Genomic DNA, 13,891 nt, shown 5'->3' on the forward strand with positions numbered 1-13,891 from the left:
GGCGAGGGTGACTGCCGGCCGGGGCGGGGGATCAGGGAGGGGTGGTGTTGAAGAGGGAGCGGCGGAGCGGCGGCCGCCCCGAGAGTGGGGTCCTTGGAGGGAGAGGGGGGGGGGGGCTTGCAGGATCCTGGTTGCTAGGTTTCAAAATGGCGGCGGCCGGAGGAGGAGGCCCGAGGCCTGAGGGGGCACCGGGGCCGGGAGAGCAGCGGCGCTGAGGGCAGCGGCCAGGGTCGGACGGGGAGCGGGAGCGGCGGCGGTGGCGGCGGCGCCGGGACGGTGGAGGAGGCGGTGGCCCGCGGCCTGAGGGGGGCACCGGGGCCCGGGAGAGCAGCGGCGCTGAGGGCAGCGGCCAGGGTCGGACGGGGAGCGGGAGCGGGAGCGGCGGCGGCGGGACGGTGGGAGGAGGCGGTGGCCCGCGGCCTGGGGTCAGCGCCGGGCGGGCGGCGTTGCTGCTGCTGCTGTTGTTGTTGTTGCTGGGCGCGGCGGCCGGAGCCGGCGAGGGGGGACCCGTAGCCCCCGCGGGAGGAGGCGGCGCCGGGGGCGGCGGGAGCGGCGGCCACTACACTCTCGGACAGGAGATCTCCCTGTACGTGAACAAGGTGGGCCCGTACCACAACCCGCAGGAGACCTACCACTACTACAGCCTGCCCGTGTGCCGGCCCGCCCTCGTCCGCCACCGCAGCCTCAGCCTGGGCGAGGTGTTGGACGGCGACCGCATGGCCGAGAGCCTCTACAACATCGCCTTCCGCAAGGACCACTCCCGCCGCGAACTCTGCCGCCTCCAGCTCGACGCGCAGCAGGTACGGCCAGGGTGGGGGGGGGGGGAGAGGGTCCGGGGGGGGGGGGGAGGAGAGGGTCCGGGGGGGGGTGTGGAGGAGAGGGTCCGGGGGGGGGGGGGGTGGAGGAGAGGGTCCGGGGGGGGGGGGGGGAGAGGAGGAGAGGGTCCGGGGGGGGGGGGGGGGGAAGGAGAGGGTCCGGGGGGGGGGGGGAAGGAGAGGGTCCGGGGGGGGGGGGAGGAGAATGTCCGGGGGGGGGGGGGGGAGAGGAGGAGAGGGTCCGGGGGGGGGGGGGAGGAGAGGGTCCGGGGGGGGGGGGGAGGAGAGGGTCCGGGGGGGGGGGAGACGGAGACTGGTGTGCAGGGATGGGAGGGGGAACGGGGGGGGGGGGATGGTGTGGAGGAGAGAGGGGGGGGTAGAGACTGGTGTGTAGAAGAGGGGGGTGGGGAATGGGGGGGGGGAGACTGGTGTGTAGAAGAGGGGGAGGGGAATGGGGGAGACTGGTGTGAAGGAGAGGGGCCAGAGGGGATGGGAGGGGGAGGCTGGTAGGAGAGGGTCGGGGGAGGAGGGACGGAGATAGGGGGGGGGGGGGGGGGAGACTGGTGTGTAGAAGAGGGGGGGGAGGGAATGGGGGGAGACTGGTGTGTAGGGAGGGAGGGAGGGGGGGGGGGAGAGACTGGTGTGTACGAGAGGGGCCAGAGGGGGGTGGGATGGGGGAGAGTGGAGAGGAGAATGTGGAGGAGAGGAGAGTCTGGTATCTAGTAGAGGGGGATGGGATGAGGGAGGGGTGTGTGGTGTACAGGAGGGGGGTGGGATAGGTAGGGGAGAGGGATGGGTGGAGCCCCTGTGGAGGAGAGTCTGGTATGGTGGGGGGGGGGGGGGGGGCAGGGGAGACTGGTATTTTGGAGAGGGAGTAGAGGGGGATGGCATTTGGGTAGAGGGGGAGGCTGGTATTTTGGAGAGGGACCAGGGGGGGATGGGATGGGGGAGTGTGGAGGGGAGAATGTGGAGGGGAGTCGAGTCTGGTATCGAGGGGAGGGGTGAGGGGGTGAGGGGAGACTGATATCTAGCAGAGGGTCTAGAGGGGGATTGGGGGGGGGGCGGGGTGTGGTGTACAGGAGAGGGATGGGATAGGTAGAAGAGAGGATAGACTGGTATCCAGTAGAGGGGGAGGGATGGATGGGTGGGGTGGCGGGAGGGAGGAGAGACTGGTATTTACCAGAGTGGTGGGAAAAGTGGAGGGGAGGGGAGCCCCTGGGGTGTGGATAGGAGAGGAGTCTGGTAGGGGGTGAGAGGGGAGTCTGGTATCTAGTAGAGGGACTGGGGGGGGGGGGAGTGGAGGGGTGAGTGTGGAGGGGAGGGGAGACTGGTATCGAGTTGAGAGACTAGAGGGGGATGGGATGGGTGGGGGAGAGTGGAAAGGAGGAGTCTGGTATCGAGGGGAGGGAGCGAGAGTGTGGAGGTGAGAGGGACTAGTGGAGGGTGGGTGGGTGGGAGGGTGTTGGAATGTGGAGGGGGTAGAGGTACAGAGGGTCGACACAAAATGCTGGAGTAACTCAGCGGAAGGGCAGCATCTCTGGAGAGAAGGAATGGGTGACGTTTCGGGTCGAGGAGTCGGGGTCTGAAGAAGGGTCTCGACCCGAAACGTCACCCATTCCTTCTCACCAGAGATGCTGCCCGTCCGCTGAGTTGCTCCAGCATTTTTTTGTCTTACCTTCGATTTAAACCAACAGCTACACTTCTTTCCTCCACTGAACTATCATCTTGCAGTAAACGTTATTCCCTCATCATGTATCGGTACACGTGGAGATTGTAATAATTTATTGCCTTTCTACTGACTGGTTCGCACGCAACAAGCTCTTTGCAGTACCTTGTGACAATAAACTGAACTGAGAAGGGGGTGGAGAGAAAACCTTTCTTAAAACGTCAGGCAAAACTTGAAATACTGGCTGGGATTCATTCTTAAGGCATTAAATGAATCCAAGCTGGATCCGCCTTTTGTATACAGCTACCTTCTCCTCAGGCTAGCTCCTGTTCAGATAAATAGTATTGATCTAGCTGGCAGTCTGAAGAAGGGTCTCGACCCGGAACGTCGCCCATTCCTTCTCTCCAGAGATGCTGCCTGACCCGCTGACTTACTCCGGCTTTTTGTGATATCCCTTGATCTAGCTGGCTCTCTCTTTATAGGCAATAGGTGCAGGAGGAGGCCATTCAGCCCTTCGAGCCAGCACCGCCATTCACCGTGTTCATGGCTGATCATGCACAAGCATCCAGAGAATTTGCCTCCGCTGCTTTCTAGGGCAGAGAATTCCACAGCTTCACAACTCTCTGGGTGAAAAGGTTTTTCCTCACCTCCGTTCTAAATGGCCTACCCCTTATTCTTGAACTGTGGCCCCTGGTTCAGGACTCCCCTAACATCGGGAACATGTTTCCTGCCTCCCCTCAGGCAAACGGTATAGAAGTGTGAAGATTCACACCTCCAGATTCAGGGACAGTTTCTTCCCAGCTGTTATCAGGCAACTGAGAGAGTCGTGCTAGATACCCCTGAGGTCCCTCGGTCGATCCTTGACGGGACTTGCAGTCTTTACTCTCCATCAGTCTGAAAAAGGGTCTCGACCCGAAACGTCACCCATTCCTTCTCTCCCGAGACGCCGCCTGACCCGCTGAGTTACTCCGAGATCTTCGGTTTCCTCCCACACTCCAAAGACGTACAGGTGTGTAGGTTAATTGGCTGGGCAAATGTTAAAAAAAATTGTCCCTAGTGGGTGAAGGATAGTGTTAGTGTGCGGGGATCGCTGGGCGGCGCGGACCTGGTGGGCCGAAGGGCCTGTTTCTGCGCTGTATCTCTAATCTAAACCCGCATGTCTTTGAAGTGTGGGAGGAAACCGCAGCACCTGGAGACAACCCACGCAGGTCACGGGGAGAACGTGCAAACTCCGTACAGACAGCGCCCGTGGTCGGGATCGAACCCGGGTCTCTGGCACCGTGAGGCAGCAACTCTGCCGCTGCGCCACCGTGCTGTACACTGTTGAGGTTGTGCTGGATCTCTCCCAGGCCTGACTATGTTGAAAGACTGGAGCGACTAGGCTTGTATACACTGGAATTAGAAGGATAAGAGGGGATCTTATCGAAACATATAAGATTATTAAGGGGTTGGGACACGTTAGAGGCAGGAAACATGGTCCCAATGTTGGGGAGTCCAGAACAAGGGGCCACAGTTTAAGAATAAGAGGCAGGCCATTTAGAACGGAGATGAGGAAAAACTTTTTCAGTCAGAGTGGTGAATCTGTGGAATTCTCTGCCTCTGAATGCAGCGGAGGCTAATTCTCTGAATGCATTCAAGAGAGAGCTAGATAGAGCTCTTAAGGATAGCGGAGTCAGGGGGTATGGGAGAAGGCAGGACGGGGTACTGATTGAGAATGATCAGCCATGATCACATTGAATGGCGGTGCTGGCTCAAAGCACCGAATGGCCTCCTCCTGCACCTATTGGCTATTGCCTCTCCCCCCCTGTAGATGGAGGTTGGGTGACAACAGCCGTGCTCACTCTGCCCATAGATTTGAGCAACTGAAGGAGGTGGTGGGCTACTTTGAGTTAATGCGGGATATCTCACCCCCCATCCACCCCCCCCCCCCCCCCCGGTCCACCCCCGACAGATCGAGGGTGGATGACACCAGCCACACTGTCTCTCCCCCCTATAGATTATATAACTCAATTAATTAAGGCAGGGTTAAGATATAAAACACAGCAGAAAGTACAATTTCCACCTTTTTGGCTGATTGTCAATTACAGTGTGAATTTACTTCAAAATGTTATTAGTGTATAATGACATTCACGTTATTTTGTAATGACCGTTTGTACTTTAAAATGTACCTCTTCTCTTGCGTTTGAGGCAGCAGAAGTTATGAATCTGCTTCTGCTGTCTCTGTTGTTGTCGTTCGCCTGACTGAGGTCAGTTGACAGGGCTCACCACGGGGAGGTCGACAACAAGAGCCCCTGAAATGCACTAAAAGAGGCTTGAACCTGTCCGTCTCCCTGCCCGTCTCTCTCTGCAGATCGAGCAACTGAAGAAGGCGGTGGAAGAGCTGTACTACTTTGAGTTTGTGTTGGATGTCTCCCACTCCTGACTCTCTCTCTCTCTCTCTCTCTCTCTCTCTCTCTCTTTCTCTCTCTGTGTCGTGCAGATCGAGCAGCTGAAGGAGGCGGTGGAGCTGCATTACTTTGAGTTTGTGCTGGATGTCTCCCTCTCCTGACTCTCTCTCTCCATCTCTCTCTCACTGTGCAGATCGAGCAGCTGAAGGAGGCGGTGGAGGAGCTGTACTACTTTGAGTTTGTGCTGGACGACCTGCCCGTGCGTGGCTTTGTGGGCTACCTGGAGGAGAGCAACTTCCTGCCGCACACGCACAAGGTGGGGCTGTGGACCCACCTGGACTTCCACCTGGAGTACAACGGCGACCGCCTGATCTCGGCCAACGTCAGCATGCGCGAGTCGAAGCCGCAGAGCCTGGACGAGCTGCGGGCGCCGGTGGCCATGACACACACCTACAGCGTGCGCTGGCACGAGACGGCGCTACCCTACGAGCGGCGTCAGGACCGGCTGCCGTGACGCTAGCTTCTCCCCCGCTCGCTGGAGATCCACTGGCTGTCCATCATCAACTCCATGGTGCTGGTCTTCCTGCTGACCGGCTTCGTGCTGGTCATCCTCATGCGCGTCCTGCGCAACGACTTCGCCCGCTACAACCTGGACGAGGACGGCGGCGGCGGGCAGGGTCTGGTCAGCGGGACCCCCTCACGCGACGACTTCGAGCAGGCCGACAACGGCTGGAAGATCATCCACACCGACGTCTTCCGCTTCCCCCCCCACAAGAGCCTCCTCTGCTCCGTGCTGGGGGTGGGGGCACAGTTCCTTGCCCTGGGCACAGGTGAGGCTGGGGGGGGGGGGGGCTGAGGAGGAGGGGGGGATTAGAGGGGGTGGAGGGGTCGGGGGATGTGTGGGGGGTGAAAATAGGCCCTTCGGCCCACCGGGTCCGCGCCGACCAGCGATCCCCGCACTAACACCATCCTACACCCACGGGGACAATTTTTACATTTACACCGTGCCAATTAACCTGCAAACCTGCGCGTCTTTGGAGTGCGGGAGGAAAGCGAAGATCTCGGAGAAAACCCACGCAGGTCACGGGGAGAATGTACAAACTCCCGTACAGACAGCGACTGCGTTCTACCGCCACACCACCGTGCCCAGTCTTGACCCCCCCCCCCTCTGCCCTGTGGGCCAGTGTCCTGTGTTCGTTGACCCCCGCTGACCGTCCGCCTTTGCCCCCCTCTCCTCTCGCAGGCATCATCATCATGGCGCTGCTGGGCATGTTCAACGTGCACCGCCACGGGGCCATCAACTCTGCCGCCATCCTCCTGTACGCCCTGACCTGCTGCGTGTCCGGCTACGTGCCAGCAACTTCTATCGCAAGCTGGGCGGCCAGTGCTGGGTGTGGAACATCCTGCTCACCTCCAGCCTCTTCTCTGGTACGGACGGGGGGTGGGGGGGCCGGCGGGGGGGTGGGGATGGGGTGGTGTGACTGTCGTATGAGGAAAGATTGGCAATAACTGGGCTTGTATTCACCGGAGTTTAGAAGGATGAGAGAAGGATGAACGGGGTACTGATTGAGAATGATCAGCCATGATCACATTGGCTCGAAGGGCCGAATGGCTTCCCTCCTGCACCTATTGTCTATCTTATAGAGGCCGAGAGAATTTGAGTATCGGGAACAAAGGGGACAATAGACAACAGGTGCAGGAGGAGGCCATTCGGCCCTTCGAGCCAGCACCGCCATTCAATGTGATCATGGCTGATCATTCTCAATCAGTACCCCGTTCCTGCCTTCTCCCATACCCCCTGACTCCGCTATCCTTAAGAGCTCTATCTAGCTCTCTCTTGAATGCGTTCAGAGACTTGGCCTCCACTGCCTTCTGAGGCAGAGAATTCCACAGATTCACAACTCTCTGACTGAAAGACCTTCCGCAGTTGTACAGTTTTGGTCTCCTGATTTGAAGAAGGACGTCCTTGCAATTGAGGCAGTGCAGCGTAGGTTCACCAGGTTAATCCCTGGATGGCGGACTGTCGTACGAGGGAAAGATTGGGAATAACTGGGCTCGATTTCACTGGAGTTTAGAAGGACGAGAGGGGGATCTTATAGGGACGTATAAAATTATAAAAAGACCGGACAAGCTGGATGCGGGAAAAATGTTCCCAATGTTGGGCGAGTCCAGAACCGGGGGCCACACAGTCTAAGAATAAAGGGGAGGCCGTTTAAAACTGAGATGAGAAAAAACGTTTTCACCCAGAGAGTTGTGAATTTGTGGAATTCCCTGCCACAGAGGGCAGTGGAGGCCAAATCACTGGATGGATTAAGAGAGAGTTATATAGAACTCTAGGGGCTAGTGAAATCAAGGGAGTATGGGGAGAAGGCAGGCACGGGTTACTGATTGTGGACGATTAGCCACAATCACAATGAATGGCGGTGCTGGCTCGAAGGGCCAAATGGCCTCCTCCTGCACCTGTTTTCTATGTTTCTTTGAGAGGGACGGGGAAAGGGGGTGGAGGGAGACGGGTGGTGGAGGGGGTGGGTTTACAGTGTACCCTGACTCTCTCCCCAGGCCCCTTCTTCCTGGCAGGGCGTGTGATCAACACTGCCCTGGGTGGGGAGGGGGTGTAAGGGGAGGAGCGGGTGGGTTTACAGCATACCCTGACTCTCTCTCTCTCTCTCTCTCTCTCTCCCCAGGCCCCTTCTTCCTGACGTGGAGCGTGATTAACACGGTGCACTGGGTGAATGGCTCCACGCAGGCGTTACCGGCCACCACGGTGCTGCTGCTCCTCACCGTCTGGCTGCTGGTCGCTTCCCGCTCACCGTCATCGGCGGCATCGTGGGCAAGAACAGCGCCGCCAGCTTCAACGCCCCGTGCCGCACCAAGAACATCGCCCGCGAGATCCCACCGCAGCCCTGGTACAAGGGGGGCCCTCGTCCACATGACCATCGGCGGCTTCCTGCCCTTCAGGTGGGGCCCAGCGAGACGCCCGACCCCTGCCGTCCTCCCGACCTCCGACCCCAGGCCACTGCTCGATGATCTCCGACCCTCACCCGGCGACCCCTGACCTCCACCCAGTGACCCTGCTGTCCTCATGCCAGCCCCTAACCTCTGACCCCAGGCCACTGCTCAGGCCACTGCTCGATGATCTCTGACCCTCGCCCGGCAACCCCTGACCTCCACCCAGTGACCCCTGCCGTCCTGCCAACCCCCGACCTCCACCTGCTGACCTCCGCCCTCCAACCCCAGGCCACTGCTCAATGATCTCCAACCCACGACCCCTGACCTCCACCCAGTGACCCTTGCCCTTCGGCCCCGCCCACTGCTCGATGATCTCCGACCCTCGTCCGGCGACCCATGACCTCCGACCCCGTCCACTGCCTTGTGACCCCCCTGCCCGCCCTCGACTGCCCACAGATACAGGGTCAAAGGAATAACGTTTAGTGCGAGATAAAGTCCAGTTGAAGGTTGTCCAGACTATCTCACTGGGTTTATCTTCAAACGTTATTTCCTCTTTCCTGTGTATGCGCACTTGTTAACGGCTCGATTGTGATCATGTGTTGTCTTTCCACTGACTGGTTAGCGCGCAACAAAAGCTTTCAACTGTCCCTCGGTGCACGTGACAGTAAACTAAATTAAACTAAATCCTGCCCGCCATCGACAACTCCAGATACAGGGTGCAGGGGATAATGTTTATTGCAAGATAAAGTCCAATCAAAGATAGTCCACTACAGCTTCTACCTCCCAGAAGGCTTTGGAAGTTCGACACGCCCCCCCCAACAACTCTCACCAACTTCTACAGACGCGCCGTAGAGAGCATTGTGTCAGGATGCATCTCGACACGGTTTGGGAACGGCTCCATCCAAGGCTGCAGAGAGTTGTGGACACAGCCCAGACCATCGCACAAACCAACCTCCCTTCCATTGACCCCCATCTACACCCCGCGCTGCCTCGGCAAGGCCAGCAGCATCATCAAGGACCAGTATCACTCCCTCCCCCCTCCCATCGGGCAAGAGGTACAGGGCTGTGAAAACGCACACCTCCAGATTATAGACAACAGGTGCAGGAGGAGGCCATTCGGCTCTTCCAGCCTGTACGCACCGCCATTCAATGTGATCATGGCTGATCATTCTCAATCAGTAGCCCGTTCCTGCCTTCTCCCCATACCCCCTGACTCCGCTATCCTTAAGAGCTCTGTCTAGCTCTCTCTTGAATGCATTCAGAGAATTGGCCACCGCTGCCTTCTGAGGCAGAGAATTCCACAGATTCACAACTCTCTGACTGAAAAAGTATTTCCTCACCTCCATTCTAAATGGCCGACCCCTTATTCTTCAACTGTGGCCCCTGGTTCTGGACTCCCCCCAACATTGGGAACATGTTTCCTGCCTCTAACGTGTCCAACCCCTTAATAATCTTATACGTTTCGATAAGATCCCCTCTAATCCTTCTAAATTCTGGTTTATACAAGCCTAGTCGCTCCAGTCTTTCAACATACGACAGTCCTACCATTCCGGGAATTAACCTAGTAAACCTACGCTGCACGCCCTCAGTAGCAAGAGTATCCTTCCACAAATTTGGAGACCAAAACTCAGGGACAGTTGTGAGACCCTCATTGGAGACCCTCTATCTTTAATCAGACTCGCTCGACTGGACTTTATCTTGCACTAAACGTCATTCCCTTTATCCTGCGTCTGTACTCTGTGGGGGGCTTGATAATATGTTTATATGTAATAGGAGCCGAATTTGGACATTCAGCCCATCAGGTCTACTCCGCCATTCAATCACGGCTGGTCTATCTCTCCCTCCTGACCTCGTTCTCTCCTGCCTTCTCCCCCCGACACCCGCACTAATCAAGATTGTAATCGCGTGCAGTCTTTCTGCTGACTGGGATCGCACGCCACAAAAAGATGGTTTCTTTATCATCGTGTGTAGCAAGGTTCGATGACATTTATTTTTGCACGCTGATCAGCAGAAGCGATGGGAGTAGGTTTAGGCCATTCGGTCCATCAAGTCTACGACTACCCCCCCCCCCCCCCCCCCCCCAGGTTTAGTTTGATTTAAAGATACAGCGCGGCAACTGGCCCTTTGGCCCACTAAACCCACGCCGGCCAGCGATGCCCGATCGCTCACACTGTCCTACACACGCACACGGGACAATTTACCGAAACCAATTAGCCTACAAACCCGCACGTCTTTGGATTGTGGGAGGAAACCGGAGCGCCCGGAGAAAACCCACGCAGGTCACGGGGAGAACGTGCAAACTCCGTACAGAGTGGAGTGGAACCCGGGTCTCCGGGGCTGAGGCAGCAGCTCTACCCGCTGCACCACCCTGGTTAGGACCGAGCAGCCCACTGAGTCCATCTGCAAAAGGTGCCATGTTACTGTCCCCGCTGCAGCCGGCCTCTCCAGTCACTTCGCCCCATGAACCCTCGGCCCCCTCCTCGCCCGGCCCATGCAGCATCTCACTGTACCTCAATATATCGTTACGTGACTAGAATAAATTTAACTAATCTCTCTCCCCTCCCACATTTCTCTCTCGTTACCCCCTTCTCTCTCTCTCTCCCTCCCTCCCTCCCCCCCACCTCTCTCTCCCTCCCTTCCTTCCTACTCCCTCTCTCCCTCTTCCCCCTTTCCCTCCCCACCTCTCTCTCCCCCATCCCTTCCTACTCCCTCTCCCCCCACCTCTCTCCCTCCCTTCCTTCCTACTCCCTCTTCCTCACCTCTCCTTCCCCACCTCTCCTTCCCCCTCTCACTCCCTCCCCCTCTCACTCCCTCCCCCCTCTCACTCCCTCCCCCCACCTCTCACTCCCTCCCCCCACCTCTCTCCCTCCCCCACCGCTCATTCCCGTTCTCTCTCCCTCCCTTCCTTCCTACTCTTTCTCCCTCCCCCCACCTCTCTCCCTCCCCCCCACCTCTCTCCCCCTCTCCCTTCCTACTCACCCTCTCCCTCCCTCCCCCCACCTCTCTCCCCCTCTCCCTTCCTACTCACCCTCTCACCCTCCCCCCCACCTCTCTCCCTTCCTACTCCCTCTCTCCCTTCCTACTCTCTCCCCCCCCTCTCCCTTCCTACCTCTCTCCCTCTCCCTTCATACTCTCTCTCCCCCCACTCTCACCCTCCCTCTCCTCCCCTCTCCCTCCCCCCACCTCTCCCTCCCCCCACCTCTCTTCCCCCTCTCCCTTCCTGCTCCCTCTCTCTCTCCCTTCCTACTCTCTCTCTCTCTCCCCCCCCCCCAACTCTCTCTCTCTCTCTCCCTCCCGCAGTGCTATCTCGGTGGAGCTGTACTACATCTTTGCCACGGTGTGGGGGCGTGAGCAGTACACTCTGTATGGGGTCCTCTTCATCGTGTTTGCCATTCTGCTGAGCGTGAGCGGCTGTATCTCGGTGGCCCTCACGTACTTCCAGCTGTCGGGGGAGGACCACCGCTGGTGGTGGCGAAGCATCTTCTCCACCGGCTCCACCGGCCTCTTCATGTTCCTCTACTCCATCTTCTACTACCACCGGCGCTCCAACATGTCCGGAGCCCTGCAGACCCTCGAGTTCTTCGGCTACACCTTCCTCACCTGCTACACCTTCTTCCTCATGCTGGGGTCCGTGTCCTTCTTCACCTCCCTGCAGTTCATCCGCTACATCTACGTCAACCTCAAGATGGACTGAAGACCTCCTCCTCCTGCTCCTCCTCCGGCCCAGGTAACTGGCCCTGTCCTGCCCCCCATCCCCCTCCCCTCCACCTCCATCTGCTCCCCCTCCCCTCCCGTTCACCCCCCTCCTCTCAGTCCCCCCCTTCCCCTCTCGTCCCCCTCCCTCTCCTGCCCCCTTGTCCACCTCCCCTCCCCGACAACCTCAAGATGGACTGAAGACCTCCTCCTCCTACTGCCCAGGCAACTGGCCCTGTCCTGCCATTCCTCATCCCTCCCGTTTACCTCCCCCCTCCCCTTTTGTCCAACACCTCCCCTCTCCTGCCCACCTCCCCTCCCTCTCCTGCCCACCTCCCTCCCTCTCCTGCCCACCTCCCTCTCCTGCCCACCTCCCTCCCTCTCTCCTGCCCACCTCCCTCTCTCCTCTGCCCACCTCCCTCCCTCTCCTGCCCACCTCCCTCCCTCTCCTGCCCACCTCCCTCTCCTGCCCACCTCCCTCTCTCCTGCCCACCTCCCTCCCTCTCCTGCCCACCTCCCTCCCTCTCCTGCCCACCTCCCTCCCTCTCCTCCCTCCCTCTCCTGCCCACCTCCCCTCCCTCTCCTGCCCACCTCCCCTCCCTCTCCTGCCCACCTCCCTCTCCTGCTCCCCTCCCATCCCACGCCCCCCTCCTCTCCACGTCCACCTGCCCCATCCCTCTCCCGTCCCCTCTCCCACCTCCCTTCCCTCCTGCAGTTCATCCACTACATTGACATCACCCTCGGGATGGACTGGGGGATGGATCCTCTCCTCCAGCCCAGGTCTCGGCCCCTCTCCTCATCTGCTCCCACCTCTCTCCATCCCCTCACACTCTCCCCCCGCACTGCCTGACCTCCCCCACCCTCCCCTCTCCCTCTCTCCCTGCAGGACCCCCGCAGCCCCAGTCGTGAACACGGTGATGGAAGATCGATCGGGCCGGCCGGAGCCCGGGGGTCCCCTGAGCTGCGGGATCTCCCCACCCCCCCCCACCCCGTGTAAAATATGTAACATTATAAATAATTATCAGAGGGACATTGGATTTTATATGAACTGTACCTGAGGTTTTTTTTGTTGGGACTTTTGTACAGCTGGCTTGTCCTGTTTAATCATGTTTGTATTCCTCTCCTTTCCCAGTAATCATTCGCAAACATCTGTTGGTCCTGGTTTGGTTTGTGATTTTTAAATTTTTTTTTTTTTAAATTTCGGAGAATGTAGTTGTGTTGGCAGCTCCGTTCTCTCTCTCTCTGTGTCTCTCTCTCTCTCTCTCTCTCCCCTCCTCTCCTCTGTCGAGCGATTTCAAGGTGTAATAAAACATTTTCTCGTTCTTGGTATCTCCGTGTCTGGAGGCTTCTGTCAGAGGGTGGTGAATCTGTGGGATTCTTTGCAGCAGATGCCAAGGTGGTGGGTGGACCACTTTATAAGGCAGAGATTGGCAGATTCTTGATTAGTGGGGGGGGGGGGGGGGCGGGGGAGAATAGGGGTTAGGAGGGAGAGGCAGATCGGCCACGATTGAATGGCGGAGAAGGTTCGACGGGCCGAATGGCCCTAATTCTGCCCATGTCGCTGATGAACAGGTGGCCAGCGAGTCCATGAACCGACTTCAATATCTGTTGCACTCCACCCTCTCCCCCCCTGGTCCCTGATGTCCTCCCCCTTTACATCGGGGACCGGGGGAGGGGGGGGAGAGAGGGTGGCGTGCAACAGATATTGAAGTCGGTTCATGGACTCACTGGCCTCCTGTCACTTCTGCAGCCTGGGAGAGACCCTGTTAGTGCAGGCGGGTCTGTCGTACGAGGAAAGATTGGAAAGGCTGGGCTTGTATTCGCTGGAGTTTAGAAGGATGAGAGGGGGGTCTTATAGAGACGTATACAATCATAAAAGGACTGGACAAACTCGATGCAGAAAAAACGTTCCCAATGTTGGGCCAGTCCAGAACCAGGGGCCACACAGTCTTAGAATAAAGGGGAGGCCATTTAAAACTGAGGTGAGAATGAACTTTTTCACCCAGAGAGTTGTGAGTTTGTGGAATTCTCTGCCACAGAGGGCAGTGGAGGCCAAATCACTGGATGGATTTAAGAGAGAGTTAGATCGAGCTCTAGGGGCTAGTGGAATCAAGGGATATGGGGAGAAGGCAGGCACGGGGTACTGATTGTGGATAAATATAAGAAAATAACTGCAGATGCTGGTACAAATCGAAGGTGTTTATTCACAAAATGCTGGAGTAACTCAGCAGGTCAGGCAGCATCTCAGGAGAGAAGGAATGGGTGACGTTTCGGGTCGAGACCCTTCTTCAGACTGATGTCAGGGGGGGGGCGAGACAAAGGAAGGATATAGGTGGAGACAGACAGATCGAGGGAGATAAGGGGAGGGGAAGAGGGACAGA

General features: G+C 58.3%; 1 protein-coding gene across 1 annotated transcript; it reads left to right on the forward strand.

The window, feature by feature from the left end:
- Nucleotides 1–5,117: 5,117 nt before the first annotated feature.
- Nucleotides 5,118–12,831, forward strand: LOC144601275 (transmembrane 9 superfamily member 1-like; the record flags this gene model as incomplete). Its single annotated transcript, XM_078413301.1, has 5 exons — nt 5,118–5,698; nt 6,112–6,296; nt 7,553–7,826; nt 11,118–11,544; nt 12,397–12,831. Coding segments are annotated over 4 exons (1,434 nt in total), but the record flags the coding sequence as incomplete, so codon positions are not given.
- Between the last annotated feature and the right edge of the window lie 1,060 nt (nt 12,832–13,891).

Source organism: Rhinoraja longicauda, chromosome 16 (genome assembly GCF_053455715.1).
Source record: "Rhinoraja longicauda isolate Sanriku21f chromosome 16, sRhiLon1.1, whole genome shotgun sequence".
NCBI classification, from domain to species: domain Eukaryota; kingdom Metazoa; phylum Chordata; class Chondrichthyes; order Rajiformes; family Arhynchobatidae; genus Rhinoraja; species Rhinoraja longicauda.